Raw genomic sequence first — 16,860 nt, forward strand, 5'->3', positions numbered from 1 at the left:
ATGATTTAATTGAAATATATTTTTGTAACAATATTTATTATTATTTAATATTTTTAGGTAATATGAAGTTTTAATATGTAAAATTAGAGTTAAAAATGTTTTATTTTAATTATTAATAGTTTAATTTAGGTTATTGGCAAAAATTTTCTATATAATATATGACAAAGTCGACTAAATTTGAGTGAGTCTGGATATGTCATGTCATTTTTAGATCTTAAATATCTGAATCTGATCCGAACTCGACATGGACACGAAAATTATGGGTATTTTATAGGTATATTAATTATAGACCCGAACCGAAAATATACAAATACTTATTTGGGTTCAAATGTTTAAGCTTATGAACCTGGATCCGAAAAGAACTGGTCCGAACAGACCCGAAAACCTAAACGTCCAGACCTACTCGGCAGTATCAAAATTTGTTATTGTGGATCACATAATCTCTTTATATATTAATTAAGAACATACAATATTGTTTTGTAGCCAAGTGTCACCATGAAAATATAATTCAGAATTCTTATAAAATAGTTTGGTCCATCTTAATTTATATTTTTTATATTAAAATTAACTATCAAATTGATAATAGTGTATAAAAGAATATTCTAGCACTTTGCTTAAATAAAAACTACGGAATTACCCTAATATGATTAACGTATATATTGACAATTTATGATTATGAATAATAATACTTGATAACATTTTTTGTATCTTAACTCTTTTGTTTGATTTTATATTATTAAAAGATATTAATCAATCACATTAATCATATAACAAAAAATTAGATTTTTCTTATATATTATATTTTGAATTGTTTAAAATGACTATAAAATTATTAGAAATTTTAAAATACCACGTTGAAATTTGTGATCAATGATTAATTTATTTTGTTATAACAAGATACATATGATCATAAAATTGTATTAATATGATTTTTATTTAATAAATATTAAAATTAAATATATATATAATATATATTATATTAATTGAAAAAATTACAATATTATTTTATAATCACGTGTCACCATGAGAATGAAATTCAGAATTCTTAGGAAAATAGGTTGGTCCATCTTAATTTATATTATACATTTTATTAAACTAACTATCATATTTATAAATAGTGTACAAAAGGATATTACCGCATTTTCCTGAAATAAAAGCTACAAAATTACCTAATATAATTAACCTATATATGACAATTAATGATTATGAATAATAAATATTTGATAACATTTTTTGTACATTAGCTATATTTTGTTTGATTTTATATTATTAAAAGATGTTAAAATCACATTAAACATATAATAAAAATAGATTTTTTCATACATATTATATTCTGATTTTTTAAACGACTATAAATTATTAGAAATTTTATAATACCTTTTTAAAAATTTGGTGATCAATGGCTTAATTTGTTTTTTATAACAAAATACAAATGATCATAAATTATATTAATATAGATTTTTATTTAATAAATATTCAAATTATATATATATATATATATATATATATATATATATTCAGCTAATGACTTAAAGCAAGAAAATGAGCTGCATCAATTTAGTCGTCTAATTGAAACTCTTCAAAACTATGTGGAAGACTTAGGTCAAAATAATTCGATTTTGGAAATAGGATAATAAAACCATTAAAATGATTCTCATTGATTTTAAAGTAAAATATTTAAAAAAATTTGTAGAACCTATTTTGGTAATAAAAATTTACTTGATGACCACATTAAGGTTTCATAGGTATAAATAGGGTGATAAAAATTTAAGTTTAAATCGATCAAGTTCATAAATTCAAAATAGATTTTGGTCCACGATTACAATTACAAATGCTCAACTTAATATATAGATGATTATATAAAGTAAACATAATTGTGTGCATACTAAAAAATTCAAACATATATACATATTAATTGATCTTAAAAAATGGGCGTCGACAAAAAAAAATATGCATATTAATTTGTCAATATTATATATTTTTAATTTTTATTATATAAGATAACATTTCGCAAAATGCAAGTCTTATTCTAGTCATGTATTAAACTGTGAGTTTTTCAAATATATGTAAAATAATACCTGAGGTAAACATGATAAGAAAGTTAACGAGGAATAGAAGTGAAGTTTCCTCTGCATTTTTTCACGTTTTCTAGTTTTCTTCTAAACCTATTTCCTTGGGGTGAATTGTTTGTATGTCACTGGGAAATATTAGATAATCTATTTTATAGCAAACTGAAGATTTCAAAAATAAACATGTTTTAACTTTACTGATTTATTTCCTAAATAGCATGATATTTTCAATATATAAATAGCTAAATAATTAAATTAAAATCTTGCAATGCTTAAAAACAGGAAAAAAGAACATAAAACAGAAAAAAATATCCTATCAGATTTATAGCAAACTCCTGTGTAAATATTATTCTCAGTTGTCAAATAAGATTTTATGTCGTAAGTGTGAGAGATATAGAAGGTGATGTGGACCCTCTCCTCCTAAATCTTCTCTAAAAACTACTTATATAATCTACAACTAGACTTTGATATATAACTTTCATTTTATAAATATATAACTTTAATATAATATTTATTATAATTAAAAAACTATAATTTTTTTTTTTTTTTTATAATAAATATTTATATAACACTATATTAATAATTATGAACTAATCATGCACTAATTTAAAACAATATTTAAAATCTATACTAAGATTTTGTTAGATTTTTTTCAACAGATGTTGTTAGCTAGAAGTATAATTTAATTTTGCAGTTAAAATTAATTTATTATTAATATTCTTGTAGCTGTTAAATTTTTTAAGAATATTATATATTTAATAGATTAATTTAAATAATTAATTAGATATAATTGATGAAATGGACCAAATATATTTTTTCATGGTAGATAAAAATAGTAATTCTCTTTTAAAAGAGAAGATAAGAGTATTTTGGCTTATTAGTTTAGAATTAAATGTTTTTACACCCAAATTTAAAGTTCGAATCTCAAATTATGCATCTTTTTGCAGATTATATCATGTGAATATTATCGGAAATTTCAGTGTACTATAAACAGAAATGTTTGTTATGGAGCATGTGCATAACCATCTTCTGTTCCAAATGTTTCGTGGAAAAATTCATCATAAAATTATTATCCGTGGAATTGTTCATCAATATTGTATGCAGATAATTGATCATCATATTTAATAGCATTAGAAATTACATTATGATGTAATGTGTTATCTAAAGTTATAAAAAGATATATAATGTATATGCCGACAAAAAAAAATCTATAGTATCTTTTTACTAATTTTGCTTAGATTTTTAGAAAATAGCGACACCTCTAAAAAGATACTATTAAACAGAGAAAATTTTTTTGCCAGTGCAAATCATTTATTCATCATTAAGTTTTTTTTTTTTTAACTTTACAGATTTTGATGTTTGCTGGTTGCGGCAGAAAGTAAGTCATCCCCAAAACCAAAATACTGAAGTCTTTTTTTTTTGTCATCAAACATACAGACTCATACTGACTCTGCATACCAAACTGTTAGCTCGGCATCCATGTGGATGACAAAAGACTATTGTTGTCTGGCACTGCGTGCTAAACGATCCGCCCTTGAATTTGCCGTCCTCGGTACATGAATGAGCTGTGAGCTATGAAAACTACTTTATAAGTTCTTGATATCCTCCAGATAACTTGCAAACGCCGGCCACTCTTCTGGTTCCGAAACCATCTTCACCAATTGAGAATAATCCGTTGCAAACGTAACCTGAAACTGTCGTAAATTCCTAATACATTCCATTGCTCAAATCAAAGCCTCCACCTCCAAGTGAAGGGGAGACAAAACCAAAATACTGAAGTCAATTACAATGTATTTTCCCCTTTAGGCACATGTTCTTTGCATTCAAAACATCAACTCCACAACATCTAGTTTTAGCGTTTCCTTTTTCATTCTTCTGAAACGTGTCGCACATCATATGTGACGCAGATACACAAGCTTCACCATTGCAATAATCTGTCAAAATCCAAATCCATGTAGAAGACTGAGAGATTCTAAAGCAATACAGTATTCGGACTCATATCAAGTGGACATGGGTATACAAACACATCTCCTAATACCACCGTCCGGCTCACATAAAGAACGTGTAGCTGGTACAAACTTATCCGTGCATGAGGCACCACCGGCAATGACACCACATTCATTCATCATGAATTGTCAAACAACTCATATTTTTGCTCAACTGTATCAATCAACAGAAACGTTTACCAATTAGATAACATATAAAGTATTAGTATTTAGGAGAAACTACTACTTCAAACCAGAAAACTTATAATATGTGCTAAGATATATACTATTTTTTTTTGTGATAACCATTGGGATCCCAAAAATTTTCTAAACCCAAAGACTAATTCCATGAACTCTACGGCACTCCACCTATTTTTGCCATTTAAAACAGTCCAGATAGCAAAAGAGACTCGAACCTAAGACGGTACTAATAGTTGTGAATCATTTACCATATTGAGATATATAATATAAATGAATATTATAAATGTTAATGTATAATTAAGGCTAACACCACAAAATCCTACAACATTTAGGACATATGCTAATAAATACCGTAGAAACAAAATAATATTATTAAAATTTGTTTTAAAATAATTATGAATAAATTTAAGATAAATGCACATCTAGAGAAAACATGATAATCCAGATAATGGAGAACACAAGTGATGAAGTTATCTTGATCATATTTGGATTTTTAATCCTTTTTTGTCGTAAAGGTTTTTAATCTTGAAGCAGATTTTTAAAAGAGTGAATTTCGTTGATATATTCAGAATTTGGATACCATAAAAAGGAGTTTTATATCATTATGCGGTCACTAAGTCTTAGAAAAAACAATTATTTACCATGTTAACCAAAAATTTATTTAGCAGTAACTTCATGTTTACAACAACATACATAAATATGGAAACTCACTCATATCATGTATTTCTTTTTGGTAAAAATGTTGAATAACGCATATGATAAGCTTTCTTTTTCAATATTACAATAATTTGTGATAAGTTAATTTCAAAGTCTTCAATCCTGAATCAATAAAAGATATAAATACAAATAATTAGAAAATTATTAGTAACTATCAAAATATTCTTTTATCCAAAATATTTAAAAATATCTGAAGTATTCAAAATTTTATCCGAACCTCCGCACCCCCTCCAAAAATTTGATATTTAATCTGAAAACCAGAAATTTTGGACTTTTAACATCGAACTAACCAAAAATCCAGAACCAAATAGGATCCAAAATTATTTCAGATATTAGTGGGTTTCCAATTTTGTCACCAGAAGTGAACTGAAAACCAAAATAAATAAACTGAAACTTAACCAAATTCTCTAAATATATACCAAATGCAATGGCTAATCTAGGTGAAGCAAGGAGGTGACACTTGCACCCATAAAATTTCTAAATTCTTTATAATGTTGCTCATATTTGGTGATCTTCCTTTATTAAAATCATGTTCTACCTTTAATTTCTATGTTTATCAGTAATTTGCCCCCAGCAAAAAAAATTGTCTACATCCGCCACTGTCCAAACAGATCTTAAATCTTAAAATTGAAGAATCAAACCAGAACCAAACCAAAAAAATGTCCGGGACTAATCAAATGATTAAATTTGTTTTGAATATAAAGGACTTAAATTGTTATACATATATTTTTGGATGCGTCTGTTCGGTGTGAGAATTTTTGTTGATCACTGTTTGTAAGAAAACATACAAAACTATATCATGCCTACCAAAAAGTAGCAAACTGATTCAATTCCAGTTAACAGAAAGTCCATCCACAAACCGAGAATGATAAGAGTAATTTTATATATCATCGCATTATTATAGTTACAATAATCAAAGAAAATCACCTGGTTCATAATTTCATCAACCGATTCTAGCAACTTAGCAAGAGTACGTACATTGGCACAAATTAAAATTACCAAGCGTGACACAAGATCCATGTCCAGCATTATACTTTTTTGCACAATTCATATCACAGCAATTAGCAGGACAATTCTGAGAACAGAGACCAGCCCCACCGTTGCACACTTTAGGCGGTGGAGGTGGGCACTGGTAGATGCATAAGCACAGCGAATTCCCACATTGGGTGTGAACTGATGGTCCGTATTGGGCCAGGCATTTCTGGTCACAGTTCTCACAAGGGCCTAGAGTCGCAACGCATGTTCCTGCTCTACTCTGATTTACAACTGCAACATTTGTATACATTATTAAAAAAATACATTAAACACATTATTCTCGTTCTACCTGTTAGATTTATACATTAAACATATTATTCTCGTTGTACCTGTTAGATTTATACATTTATTTAATGATTTTCACATATTATATCGTACATACCTTATATTTATAAAAATTAATCCTTCCAAAAAGACATCATATAACAGTTACACTAACATCGTTTTTTTTCCAAGAAGTGGTTCTCGGCAGTATCAAAATTTGTTATTTTGATCACATAATATATATGAAACTGTAAGTTTATCGAATATATGTAAAATAATACCTGAGGTAAACATGATAAGAAAGTTAACAAGGAATACAAGTGAAGTCGTCCTCTGCATTTTTCACGTTTTCTAGTTTTCTTCTAAACCTCTTTCTCTGGGGTAAATTGTTTGTATGTCACTGGGGAATATTAGATAATCTATATTATAGCAAACTAAAGATTTCAAAAATAGACATATTACATTGCACTGATTTATTTCCAAATAGCATGATATTTTACAATATATAAACAGCTAAATAAGTAAATAAAAGTCTTGCAATGCTTAAAATAAAACAGGAAAAAAAAACATAAAACAGGAAAAATATCCTATCCGATTTATTGCTAAAACTGTATGCTCAATAAAAGTACTTCGGTGTAAATAATACTAGACTTCGATCAGGGGGTCTGTACAGATGTATTTTTCAAAAATATTTTTCTATTTATTTTTCATGTCACGTATATATCATATACTAGATTTTGACCCGCGCTTTTGAAACGCGGGATATTTTAACATGAAAAATTTCACTAATAATTTAACAAATATTTTGGTAATTTTTAAAGAGTGTGTATTTAAAATATTTTTGCATTTAAATCAGTATTTTTAATTCAACCCGATTGTGATTATACCGGTTAATCCGAAGATCTGACAATTCAATTTATGTTCTTAAAATATTCATATTAAAAAATCACTAAAACCCGAGACTAACCGATTGAACTGATGGATGACCGATATGTAATCTAATTGGATTTAAATTGTAATAGTTTCATAATTTGTAATCTTATAATCGAAATTTTAAAGTTCACTATTTTGCAATTTATGAAATTATGACGTTTCTACAAAATTTTAAAGAGAAAATGATAGATATAAAATAATTAAGATTAATTATTGTACTATTTGGAAACATTGATAGTAGTATAAAAAATATATTGTTTGGAAACATTAATAGTAGTATAAAGAAATAAGTATATTGTTTAGAAACATTGATAGTAGTATAAAGAAATAAGTATATTGTTTGGAAACATGGATAATAGTATAAAAAAAGAACATTAGTGATTTAATGTATGTTTAACTATAAAGTATAAATGTGTATTTAATTTAAAAACTTACAAAATAAATGTTAGGTCCAACAAAATGTTTCTGTTTTAATAAGATAGATGTGTCATCATATAATTAATCATATTTTATACGTACCATCATATAAGTAATCATATAACTAATAGTATTTTATATATATCATCATATAACTAATTACATATATTGTATTTTTTAAACTCAATGTGAAATATAAACCATAATTTAAGTTGGTGTTTGAAATTGTGATATGTATTATATTTTTCTTATATATATTGAAAACATTTTTTATAATGGTTATTTGAAAATATTTTATTAAAAATCAATTTTCGAGTATATGTATATTTTGAATCAATTTTTTGATATAAATCAATTTTAAATTAGTATTTGATTTTAAATATGTACATAAAATTTAAATTTTGTTTTATGATTATTTTAGACAAAAAATATTTTAGATAATTATACTGGAACATTTTCATATATTTTATATAAACAGTTTATCATAATATATTACTTTTGATTTTTCAAAATAACTTAAGCTCATTACTGTACTTTTTTCTTAATATACTTCTATTTATGTTTCCAAATAACATTTTATATTTCTATTCATGTTTTCAATCGAATATTATTTCAGTTTTAATAATATAAACTAAAACTTGATCATATTTGGATTTTTAATCCCTCTTTTTTTGTCGCAAGGGTTTTTAATCTTAAAGCAGAATTTTAAAAGAATGAATTTCGTTGATATATTCAGAATTTGAATACCACAAAAAGGAGTTTTATATCATTATGCGGTCACTAAGTCTTAGAAACACAATTAGTTACCATGTTGACCAAAAATTTATTTAGCAGTAACTTTATGTTTACAACATACATAAATATGGAAACTCACTCATATCATGTTTTTCTTTTTGGTAAAAATGTTAAATTACGCATATGATAAGCTTTCTTTTTCAATATATTACAATAATTTGTGATAAGTTAATTTCAAAGTCTTCAATCCTGAATCAATAAAAGATATAAATACAAACAATTAGAAAATTATTAGCTAGCTGCATATTGTTTCCCTTTCCATGGATATATTTGAATACATCGGGTTTATATGCTAGGACCGAACACAACTACAATCCTGCGCTCATGACACTGCGAGTGTTCCAATCACATTTTTAATATTAGTTTCTTTATTTTTCAGCCAAAATCGTCCAAAAAAATCATGTAAAATTTTCAAGAGCTAGCTCTCATGTGGCCATCAGAAAAAATTAAACATGTAATATGGTTGGTAATAATAATAAAGCGATAATTATTTTATCCATGCTCTGCCTCAAAAAAATTGCTTCCCTTGTTTCTCTCGAACCGAATTGCCGAATTGGCATCTTTATCATCATCATCATTTTCTCTGTAGCGCATTTTATTCATTCCACAGCGAAAGATAAGAGGGAGGTCATAAAGAGAGATCAGATAGAAAAGGGAAACGAATCCATGAGAAGAAAGTTATAAAAACTGCCAAGAGATTCTTGTTTACATGCGTGCATTAACATACCTAAATTACACGTTTCATTTGCGTACGTAACACTCAAGCGTTTGAAAGTGTCTCGCAGATCGGGAGATGGACAAGATAATATAAATCTTGCACGGAGATTTCGTCGTGACTGGATCTGGTTCACATTGTTTCGGATGTTGGTAGCCTCCTTCTTCTGTGTTTCTTGTTTTATCTATTGTGGATTAAATATACATTGTTTATATTTCTAACTTTACATATTTTGATTCAGAGAAGAATCATATATATTGATTAGGCACTAGGTGTGAAGACACTTTCTGTTTGTGTCTCTGTAGATAGAGAGGTTTGATGAGAGATGAAGGCAGCTAAGAGGTGGAGTGTAGGAAACCTAGCGTCATTGCCTGGAGCTCGCCACCGTGCTCCTGCAAGAAGAAGGCTATGGATGATCATGGCGCTTTCACTGATCATCATGACGCTTTCACTGATCACCATGTTGGCTATAATGGCTTACATGTACCCTCATCACAGCAAACGTGCTTGTTACATGATTTCATCAAGGGGATGCCAGGCTTTAGCTGACTGGCTTCCCCCTTCTCTTAGAGAGTATTCTGATGATGAGATTGCTGCACGAGTAGTGATTAGAGAAATAATGAGTAACGCTCCTGTTATAAGAAGGGACTCCAAGATTGCATTCATGTTCTTGACTCCTGGTACATTGCCTTTTGAGAGGCTTTGGGACAGATTTTTCCAGGTACACTTTAGTTTTTACCACTGATGTCTTCTTCATAAACTGCAGATAGTTTGTTGGTTGGCCGGATACTGTAAAAGATTTAGCAGGCCATAAACATTTTTAGGTTAATTTTAATTAAAAAATCGACAATTTAGGGGTCATTCGACTTATTAATAGCTCTTTAAAATTTGGAGGCCAAAGCCAATGTTTCATGCGGCTGTGTCTAGAATCTAGAATCTTCTCTCTTTATTACAGGGCCATGAAGGGAAGTTCTCTGTTTATATACATGCATCAAAGGAAAGGCCAGTTCACCACAGTCAATACTTTGCCAACCGCGAAATTCGCAGTGATGAGGTTTGTCTCCTCTGTATCCTTTTCTAGTGCCTATCTTTGAATATTTCATATATTTTTAGCATCCACTGACATGTTAGTAAATGTGTATCTTATTGTGCAGGTGGTGTGGGGAAGAATATCAATGGTTGATGCAGAGAGAAGGTTGTTAGCTAATGCTCTTAGAGACCCTGCAAACCAGCAATTTGTTTTACTCTCTGAGAGGTGATTTCTTGACTTCCACCAAATTTTTCTCATTCGTCACTATTGAAGTTGCTTAACACATTTGAATGTTTATGGTTTTTGCAGTTGTGTGCCACTTCGAAGTTTTGAGTACATTTACAATTACCTGATGTACAGTAATCTCAGCTATGTTGACTGGTAAGTACGTCATGTTTCATCTCTTAGTCACTCTTCTTCCCCAACTTCATCCTTATCTCCTTCTGTCCTTCAGCTTTGACGATCCAGGACAACATGGATCAGGCAGGCATATGGATCACATGTTGCCTGAAATTCCAAAGAAGTATTTTCGAAAGGGTGCACAGGTAAAACATTGTGACTGGTCCAGTATTAAACAACAAACGCTAAGGACTATAAGGAACTGGTTTTGGTTCAATGCTCTGATACATTCGGGGACACGTAACTATTCCGTGTTAGTGATGAACTAGTGTGTTACTATGCAGTGGTTCACCATGAAGAGACAACACGCCATAGTAATCATGGCAGACAGTCTTTACTACTCTAGATTCAGGGATTACTGTGGGGTGAGTATCAGCTAAAGTCTAGATGTTCACTTACTTTCAACATGTATGAGAAAGACCACTCACTAATAAGAACAATTTCTTTTTTTTTGTTTTCTTCAGCCAGGTATAGAGAACAACAAGAACTGCATAGCTGATGAACACTATCTGCCAACATTCTTTCATGTATGAGATCTTTTCAACTCAATCTCTTTGTTTCTCTTCATCTGTTATATATTATATTATTCGGTTGCAGATGCTTGATCCGGGTGGCATTTCTAACTGGAGTGTAACACAAGTTGACTGGTCTGAGAGACAGTGGCATCCCAAAACATACATGCCTGAGGATGTCACACACGAGTTACTAAACAACCTCACGGTATATATAAAAATCATATAAACCAGAATTGAAGCTTTATCATCTTTGCATCAGTTCTCTTAAAAAGTTTTTGATTGGTCCATCTACAGTCTAGTGACACCGTCGTACATGTCACAAGTGTTGGAATGGTACACACTTTCGAAAAACCATGTCTTAGCTCTGATCTTTATGCAAGATTCTATGCAAACACAACACCCTTTTTGTTTTGGTTAATTAACAACAGGGTGAAGAAATATTGATGCCTTGTATGTGGAACGGAATCAAAAGACCTTGCTTCTTGTTTGGAAGGAAGTTTCACCCGGACACGCTTGATAAACTCTTGGATCTCTTCTCCAACTACACAAGATCGGTCTCTTGGCATTTGTGATTTAATTTAAAAGGATGTTTTTTCTTCTATACACAACTAAGATTCTTCTAACACTATAGCTACAAGTCTAGAAGCTTAATTAAGGAGGTATTGAGAACCTTTTTTTTTGCAACTTCTGCTTCATTTTGGTTGGAGGGAGACTTTGGTTTCATTCTTTTATTTTTTTTATCCACTCTGTTTTACGTTATATACTTATCTCATATTTATCCTTCAACATATATATCTTCTTGGTTTTTGAGTAGTAATCTTGAGATAAACTTTTATTATAATTGCTTTAACCAAAGAAACGTCCTAACTAACATGCAACTACTCTTCTTTCAGATGACCACGTCGAAACAATGTAGATTTTAAACAACTAACAAGTTATCTAGACTCGACTTAAGCCTCTCCATATAGTTGTAGCCTTCCTTGTCTGCATCTTTCGACAAATGGTTTAAGATGGAGCAGATGTGACTTCATGTGAAGATATGCAGATGTGGAATCCCACGATGGAGATTTTTAGCGGGATTTTGTCCATACTGCAACGTTTCATTTCTCATTTGGATCAGAGTTGTCCATAGACGTGAAGAGCGTATTCTAGAAGTCGATTAAACCAATTAACCAACCGGGTGCTTTCTGCTTAACCATGACTCACGGTTAAGCAGAACACAATCTGGTACCAACCTTCAAGAAAATGGTCTTCACATCTAGCGACAGCTCTGCTCCATATTAGAAGTGGAACGTTACAACTGCTCAAGCCAAATCTGCACTCCAAGTGGATCATGAGCAAAGTGACCTACTCGGTTACTTGCACGCTACGCTTCTAAACAAATATAATACCATAAGTAGAAAGGTTAGTAGAAAAAAGAGCTAAAGTATCATATAATTATACTACTATCATCTCCTCAAGGTTCTTATAAAGCAAACAAATATTACTAATTATACAAACTGTATTATTCCTTTTTTACTCAGACAAAACTAATATTTTTTTATTATTATTACTGCGTATTACAAAAATAACAATAATAATATTACAAAACCTCACATCACATTCTTTTCTTCATCGCTTTTGTCCCAAGGCAACCACTGGGAGACTCACTTTATGCCCACGGCTTCCTTTCAACGTAACCTCTCCGAAGCTATAAGCTCCGGTCACTGATCTCACCGTCAGAGTCACCGAGAACTCTCTAGAAGCCCCCGCTCTAAGCGTCATCGCAGGAGGACTCACTTCAATAGCAATAGACGGCTCCATCCTCGATGTGATCGTGTACGTCTCTTCCTCCTCCGCAACATTCGTCACTCTCCTCGTCACCGTCTGCGTCCTCACCAGATGAGAGACGGCTATAGACGGCGAGTTGAAGTTCGAAGGGTGTCTCATTCTGTAGTTGCAAGGAGTGTTGGTGAAGTTCCTTATCTCGTGAGCGTTGATACCTGGCGTGGTGCACAAGAAACCTAAGTAGTCCTCGTAACCTGCGTCGAAGACGAGGCCAGGGTCCAGAGCGGCGCTTGGATTGACGTGGCCGCTACCGTAATCGAACGGAGTTGCTTTGACGAGCGTCATCGTCTCTGTTTCAGAGTACTGCTGCGCTTGGAGAGGCCTCCCTGCTCGGTCCATGACCGTTGAAGTCGTCATCAGAGCTGATTTGATGGCGGCTGGACTCCACTGAGGATGCTTCTGTTTCACCAGTGCAGCTATACCGGCGATGTGCGGTGCAGCCATGCTTGTGCCAGAGATCAGTGCAAATCCTTCACCTGCTCAATAGCCAAGAAAAACTAAACAAGAGTGTACTTGAAATGTATATGATTCTGAGGAGATGCTTACCGACGTAGTTAGCCTCGTCTGTTCCGTTCTGAGACCAAGCAGACCAGATGAGAGAGCCTGGAGCAAGAATGTCTGGTTTGAGGAGATCAGCATCCTGAAAGCTGAAATCTTTGGTGTTGGGTCCTCGAGCTGAGAACAGAGCCACTTCAGGTGCTGATTTGTGGAGAATTGGTTCCAGACCGTCTCCTATGCTTCCTTCAGCTTTAAAGCTCTTTACTCTTCCCATCCAATCTCTTGAAGTTGTGACATTGTAGTAATCAATCAAATCCTACAAAAGAAAATGAAAAAAACAATAATAACAAGTTGAGGAAAATATAACTAATTGTCTGAACACAAAATTTTATAAATATTGGTCGGTTCCTAACGTTGTTACCCAAACTGAAACCGAACCCAATTGAGGAAAATATAACTGTCTGGACACAAAATTTTATAAATATTAGCTGGTTTCTAACATTGTTATCCGAACCGGAACCGAATTTCATAAATAACCGAATAGTTCCTATATCTATAGAACTAAAATCGAAAAAAACCAAACCAGAACCGAGCCGAAAACCGAGGCATAGAGACTACATTTACCATTGACTTAGAGACATCCGTGATGAGAATCCCCGGAATGCCAGAAGGGACAGGATCAAACTTTGTTCCTGGAGAAACATTCTCAACAACAAGAACAAAACCAGCTGCTCCAAGATGCCTAGCAGTCTCAGCAACTTTCTTGATGGAAGCTGAGCCAGCAACAAAGTTAAAAGAATACCCACAAAGCAGAATGTTTCCTTCAACCAACTTCTTATTCAAAACTTCTGGCTTCTGGCAATCTGATGGATTGTATCTCACACCAGAAGAACCAAGCAGAACATCGTTTGCTGAGACCATCTTGTAAGAACGGTGAGGTCTAGTAGAAGCTGCACACCAACACACATGTATAATCAAAGGAATGTTCCACAAATGCAGAGCAGAGTAAAGGAGAAAACTTACGAGATAGTCCTATTCCGGCAAGCATTTTTCCGTTTCCGAGGGTCAGATGGTTCTTGTATCTGCGGTCATCGATCGCAGCAGCAACAGTAGTTATCCAAGGGCTGTATGAAACCAGAGTTTTCGGAAATGGACCTCCGTTTCCAGCAGCTTGAGCAACGAATACACCAGCTTTCACGGCTCCAAGAAGTGTAGCATCGAATGGGTTTAAGAAGGTTGTCTTTGTAGTAGTTGGAGGACTGTTTGGACCAACCGAGAGGCTCAATATATCAACTCCATCATGAACAGCCTGCTCACAAAAAAAAACATACTATGTTATTGCTCAAGTGCAGCAAGAGAGACCATCATCTCATCATAAGGTGCTAAGTTATTGCTTATTACCTGATCAATGGCAGCAACAACATCAGATACAAACCCTCCAAAAAGCCTATAGAGAGCTTTGTAAACAGCAATCCTGCAACAACAACAAAAAAAGCATTCAACTTATTAAAGACATGCAAAGAGGATGAAGTTAAATCCACCAGTTGAGGAATCATCTATGTACCTAGCACGAGGAGCCATCCCACTTGCTTTTCCAAACTCATAGCCGTGCATCCTCACCGGAACACCATTATTCCCAGCTGCAATAGCTGCCGTATGACTGAAAAAGCAGTTCTAAGAAGGTGTGAGATAAGTTCTAAGAAGCGTTTTTATAAAACTTATTCTTGTAACGAACCTTCCATGTCCATCGCCATCCATAGGTGAAGCAAAGTCAACATCAGGGTTAAACGCACCAGCAGCTTTAGCAGCTTCAGCAAAATGCTGAGCTCCTATGATCTTCCCATTGCAGAAGCTAAGCTTAGTACGAGGATCATCCTCACACTTCCCTTTGTAACTAGGATGAGGGCCATAAGGAACTGATGTATGGTGAGAGGCAAAGCTAGGGTGATGAGGAAAGATCCCAGAGTCTATAAACCCAATCACAATATCTTCCCCTGCTCTGTCGTAGCCACCACCTGTCGGCCACACATCGGTCGGTAACCCCAAGAACTGCGGTGTGTGTGTGGTGAGCTTCCTCACTTTCCAGTCTCTGCTCACGGATTTCACACCAGGCGAGCGACGAAGCATCTCCGCCTACTAATGTAGAGGAACAGTTGTAAGCAACACCACACTGAAAACGAAAGTAGTAGAGAGAGTTTTGGATTGGTGTTTTCACCTGATCAGGGGAGAGATGAGCTGAGAATCCGTTGATGAGGTGTTTGTAGCTGTAAAGCTTTTTGTATGATCCTTCTTGGAAGAGCATTCCAAGAAGCATGTCATGTTTCCTCTCAAGGTGACGCCCATATGAAGTCACCAATTCACTGCTTGCAAACAGAGAGGTTACATATTATTAAGCTGTAATAAGATTGTGCTTGAAAGAAGAGAGAGAACAAAGGCCACACACAGGGTACCTAGTGGTATCGATTTTCTCATCAGAGTCCACAGCAGTAGCTTCAAAACCATTAACACCACCGTGGTAACTAATGATTGGATCTCCTTCCATAGTCACAATGTAAATCTCTGCCGTCACAGTGTACAAGATTGCGAAAAAGACTACAACTTTACAACACATATCCATCTTTCTTCTTCCCCACCAAAGAAGCACACCAGCTCAATTATGCTGTAGACTAATCTGCAGTATCAAAAAAGAAAAAGAAAAAGCATTAGCATCTCCCTGCAACAACAAAATATCTATGAACAGGACAGAGACCAACCACTACATAAATATTCAAAGATAACACTGATCAGCCAATCTCACAAACTTATCAGAGAGCTTAGGAGAAACAGTTTTTGCTATCTACAGATTGATATAAAGGACAAAACTTTGAAACAAAAAATCTGACATGTAACAGATGATTTAGCTTTAACTTTTTAAAGAGGAACCCAACCACGCACATGAAGGAAAGCCCACTCTCAATTAACTCCAAAGATACAGACTTTGGGGATATCTCAGATGAGTCCCACTTGACAGAAAGACATCATCATATGCTGTAGTAGATTGGTAAAAATCCCAAAAAAAAACTTACCCAAAACAAAGCAACTTGTAAAACACACACACATCAATCTACTTGAGATAAGAAAAAAAAAATGAAGCCACTTTCACAAATCTTTCAAGCAAGGGATCATCTTGAATTGAAGGTTGAATAAAGCCAAAAAAAGGATAAAAGAGAGAAACTTTAAGAACTTACTCTCTGATTCACGGAACGAATCAAGTGGAAACGGTGAGATTTTTTACGGTTTAGATCAAACCGGCCAAAGATTCCAAATTTAGTCACTGTACTTACATCAGATGTGGTGCAGATAGATAGATAACAATCTGAACGAGATTGATTGATATGTAAAGAAGAGTATTTTTGCAATGTAAATAAGTGGGGATGTTGTCAGTGAGACATGGAGAGAGAGAGAGAGTGTGTCTGTGTGT

The 16,860-nt window shown here is 32.9% G+C and overlaps 3 protein-coding genes across 7 annotated transcripts; 1 reads left to right on the forward strand and 2 right to left on the reverse strand.

The window, feature by feature from the left end:
• Positions 1-5,933: 5,933 nt before the first annotated feature.
• LOC108849970 (defensin-like protein 182) lies at positions 5,934-6,610 on the reverse strand. Its single transcript, XM_018623563.1, has 2 exons — positions 6,553-6,610; positions 5,934-6,238 (listed from the first exon to the last, which is right to left on the reverse strand). Exons 1-2 carry the CDS (start codon positions 6,608-6,610, stop codon positions 5,934-5,936), a joined length of 363 nt encoding a protein of 120 aa, XP_018479065.1.
• A 2,421-nt stretch (positions 6,611-9,031) lies between these two features.
• Positions 9,032-11,707, forward strand: LOC108853174 (glycosyltransferase BC10-like). The gene is made up of 11 exons (XM_057007380.1): positions 9,032-9,279; positions 9,437-9,852; positions 10,087-10,185; positions 10,286-10,386; positions 10,471-10,542; positions 10,616-10,706; positions 10,845-10,925; positions 11,025-11,087; positions 11,158-11,280; positions 11,370-11,408; positions 11,504-11,707. The coding sequence occupies exons 2-11, from the start codon at positions 9,457-9,459 to the stop codon at positions 11,645-11,647; spliced, it is 1,209 nt and encodes a 402-aa protein (XP_056863360.1). The 5' UTR covers positions 9,032-9,279; positions 9,437-9,456; the 3' UTR covers positions 11,648-11,707.
• An 830-nt stretch (positions 11,708-12,537) lies between these two features.
• LOC108849971 (subtilisin-like protease SBT2.6) lies at positions 12,538-16,860 on the reverse strand. Of its 5 annotated transcripts, none has more exons than XM_057009116.1 (10): positions 16,628-16,860; positions 15,851-16,071; positions 15,616-15,760; positions 15,136-15,533; positions 14,965-15,060; positions 14,802-14,874; positions 14,424-14,709; positions 14,025-14,350; positions 13,449-13,716; positions 12,538-13,378 (listed from the first exon to the last, which is right to left on the reverse strand). In XM_057009116.1, the coding sequence occupies exons 2-10, from the start codon at positions 16,015-16,017 to the stop codon at positions 12,687-12,689; spliced, it is 2,451 nt and encodes an 816-aa protein (XP_056865096.1). In that variant the 5' UTR covers positions 16,018-16,071; positions 16,628-16,860; the 3' UTR covers positions 12,538-12,686. The 5 variants fall into 5 exon arrangements, with proteins under 5 accessions (XP_056865096.1, XP_056865098.1, XP_056865099.1 ...); XM_057009118.1 differs by lacking the exon at positions 16,628-16,860 and adding an exon at positions 16,466-16,482; XM_057009119.1 differs by lacking the exon at positions 16,628-16,860 and adding an exon at positions 16,335-16,350.

This window comes from Raphanus sativus, chromosome 4 (assembly GCF_000801105.2).
Source record: "Raphanus sativus cultivar WK10039 chromosome 4, ASM80110v3, whole genome shotgun sequence".
NCBI classification, from domain to species: Eukaryota; Viridiplantae; Streptophyta; class Magnoliopsida; order Brassicales; family Brassicaceae; genus Raphanus; species Raphanus sativus.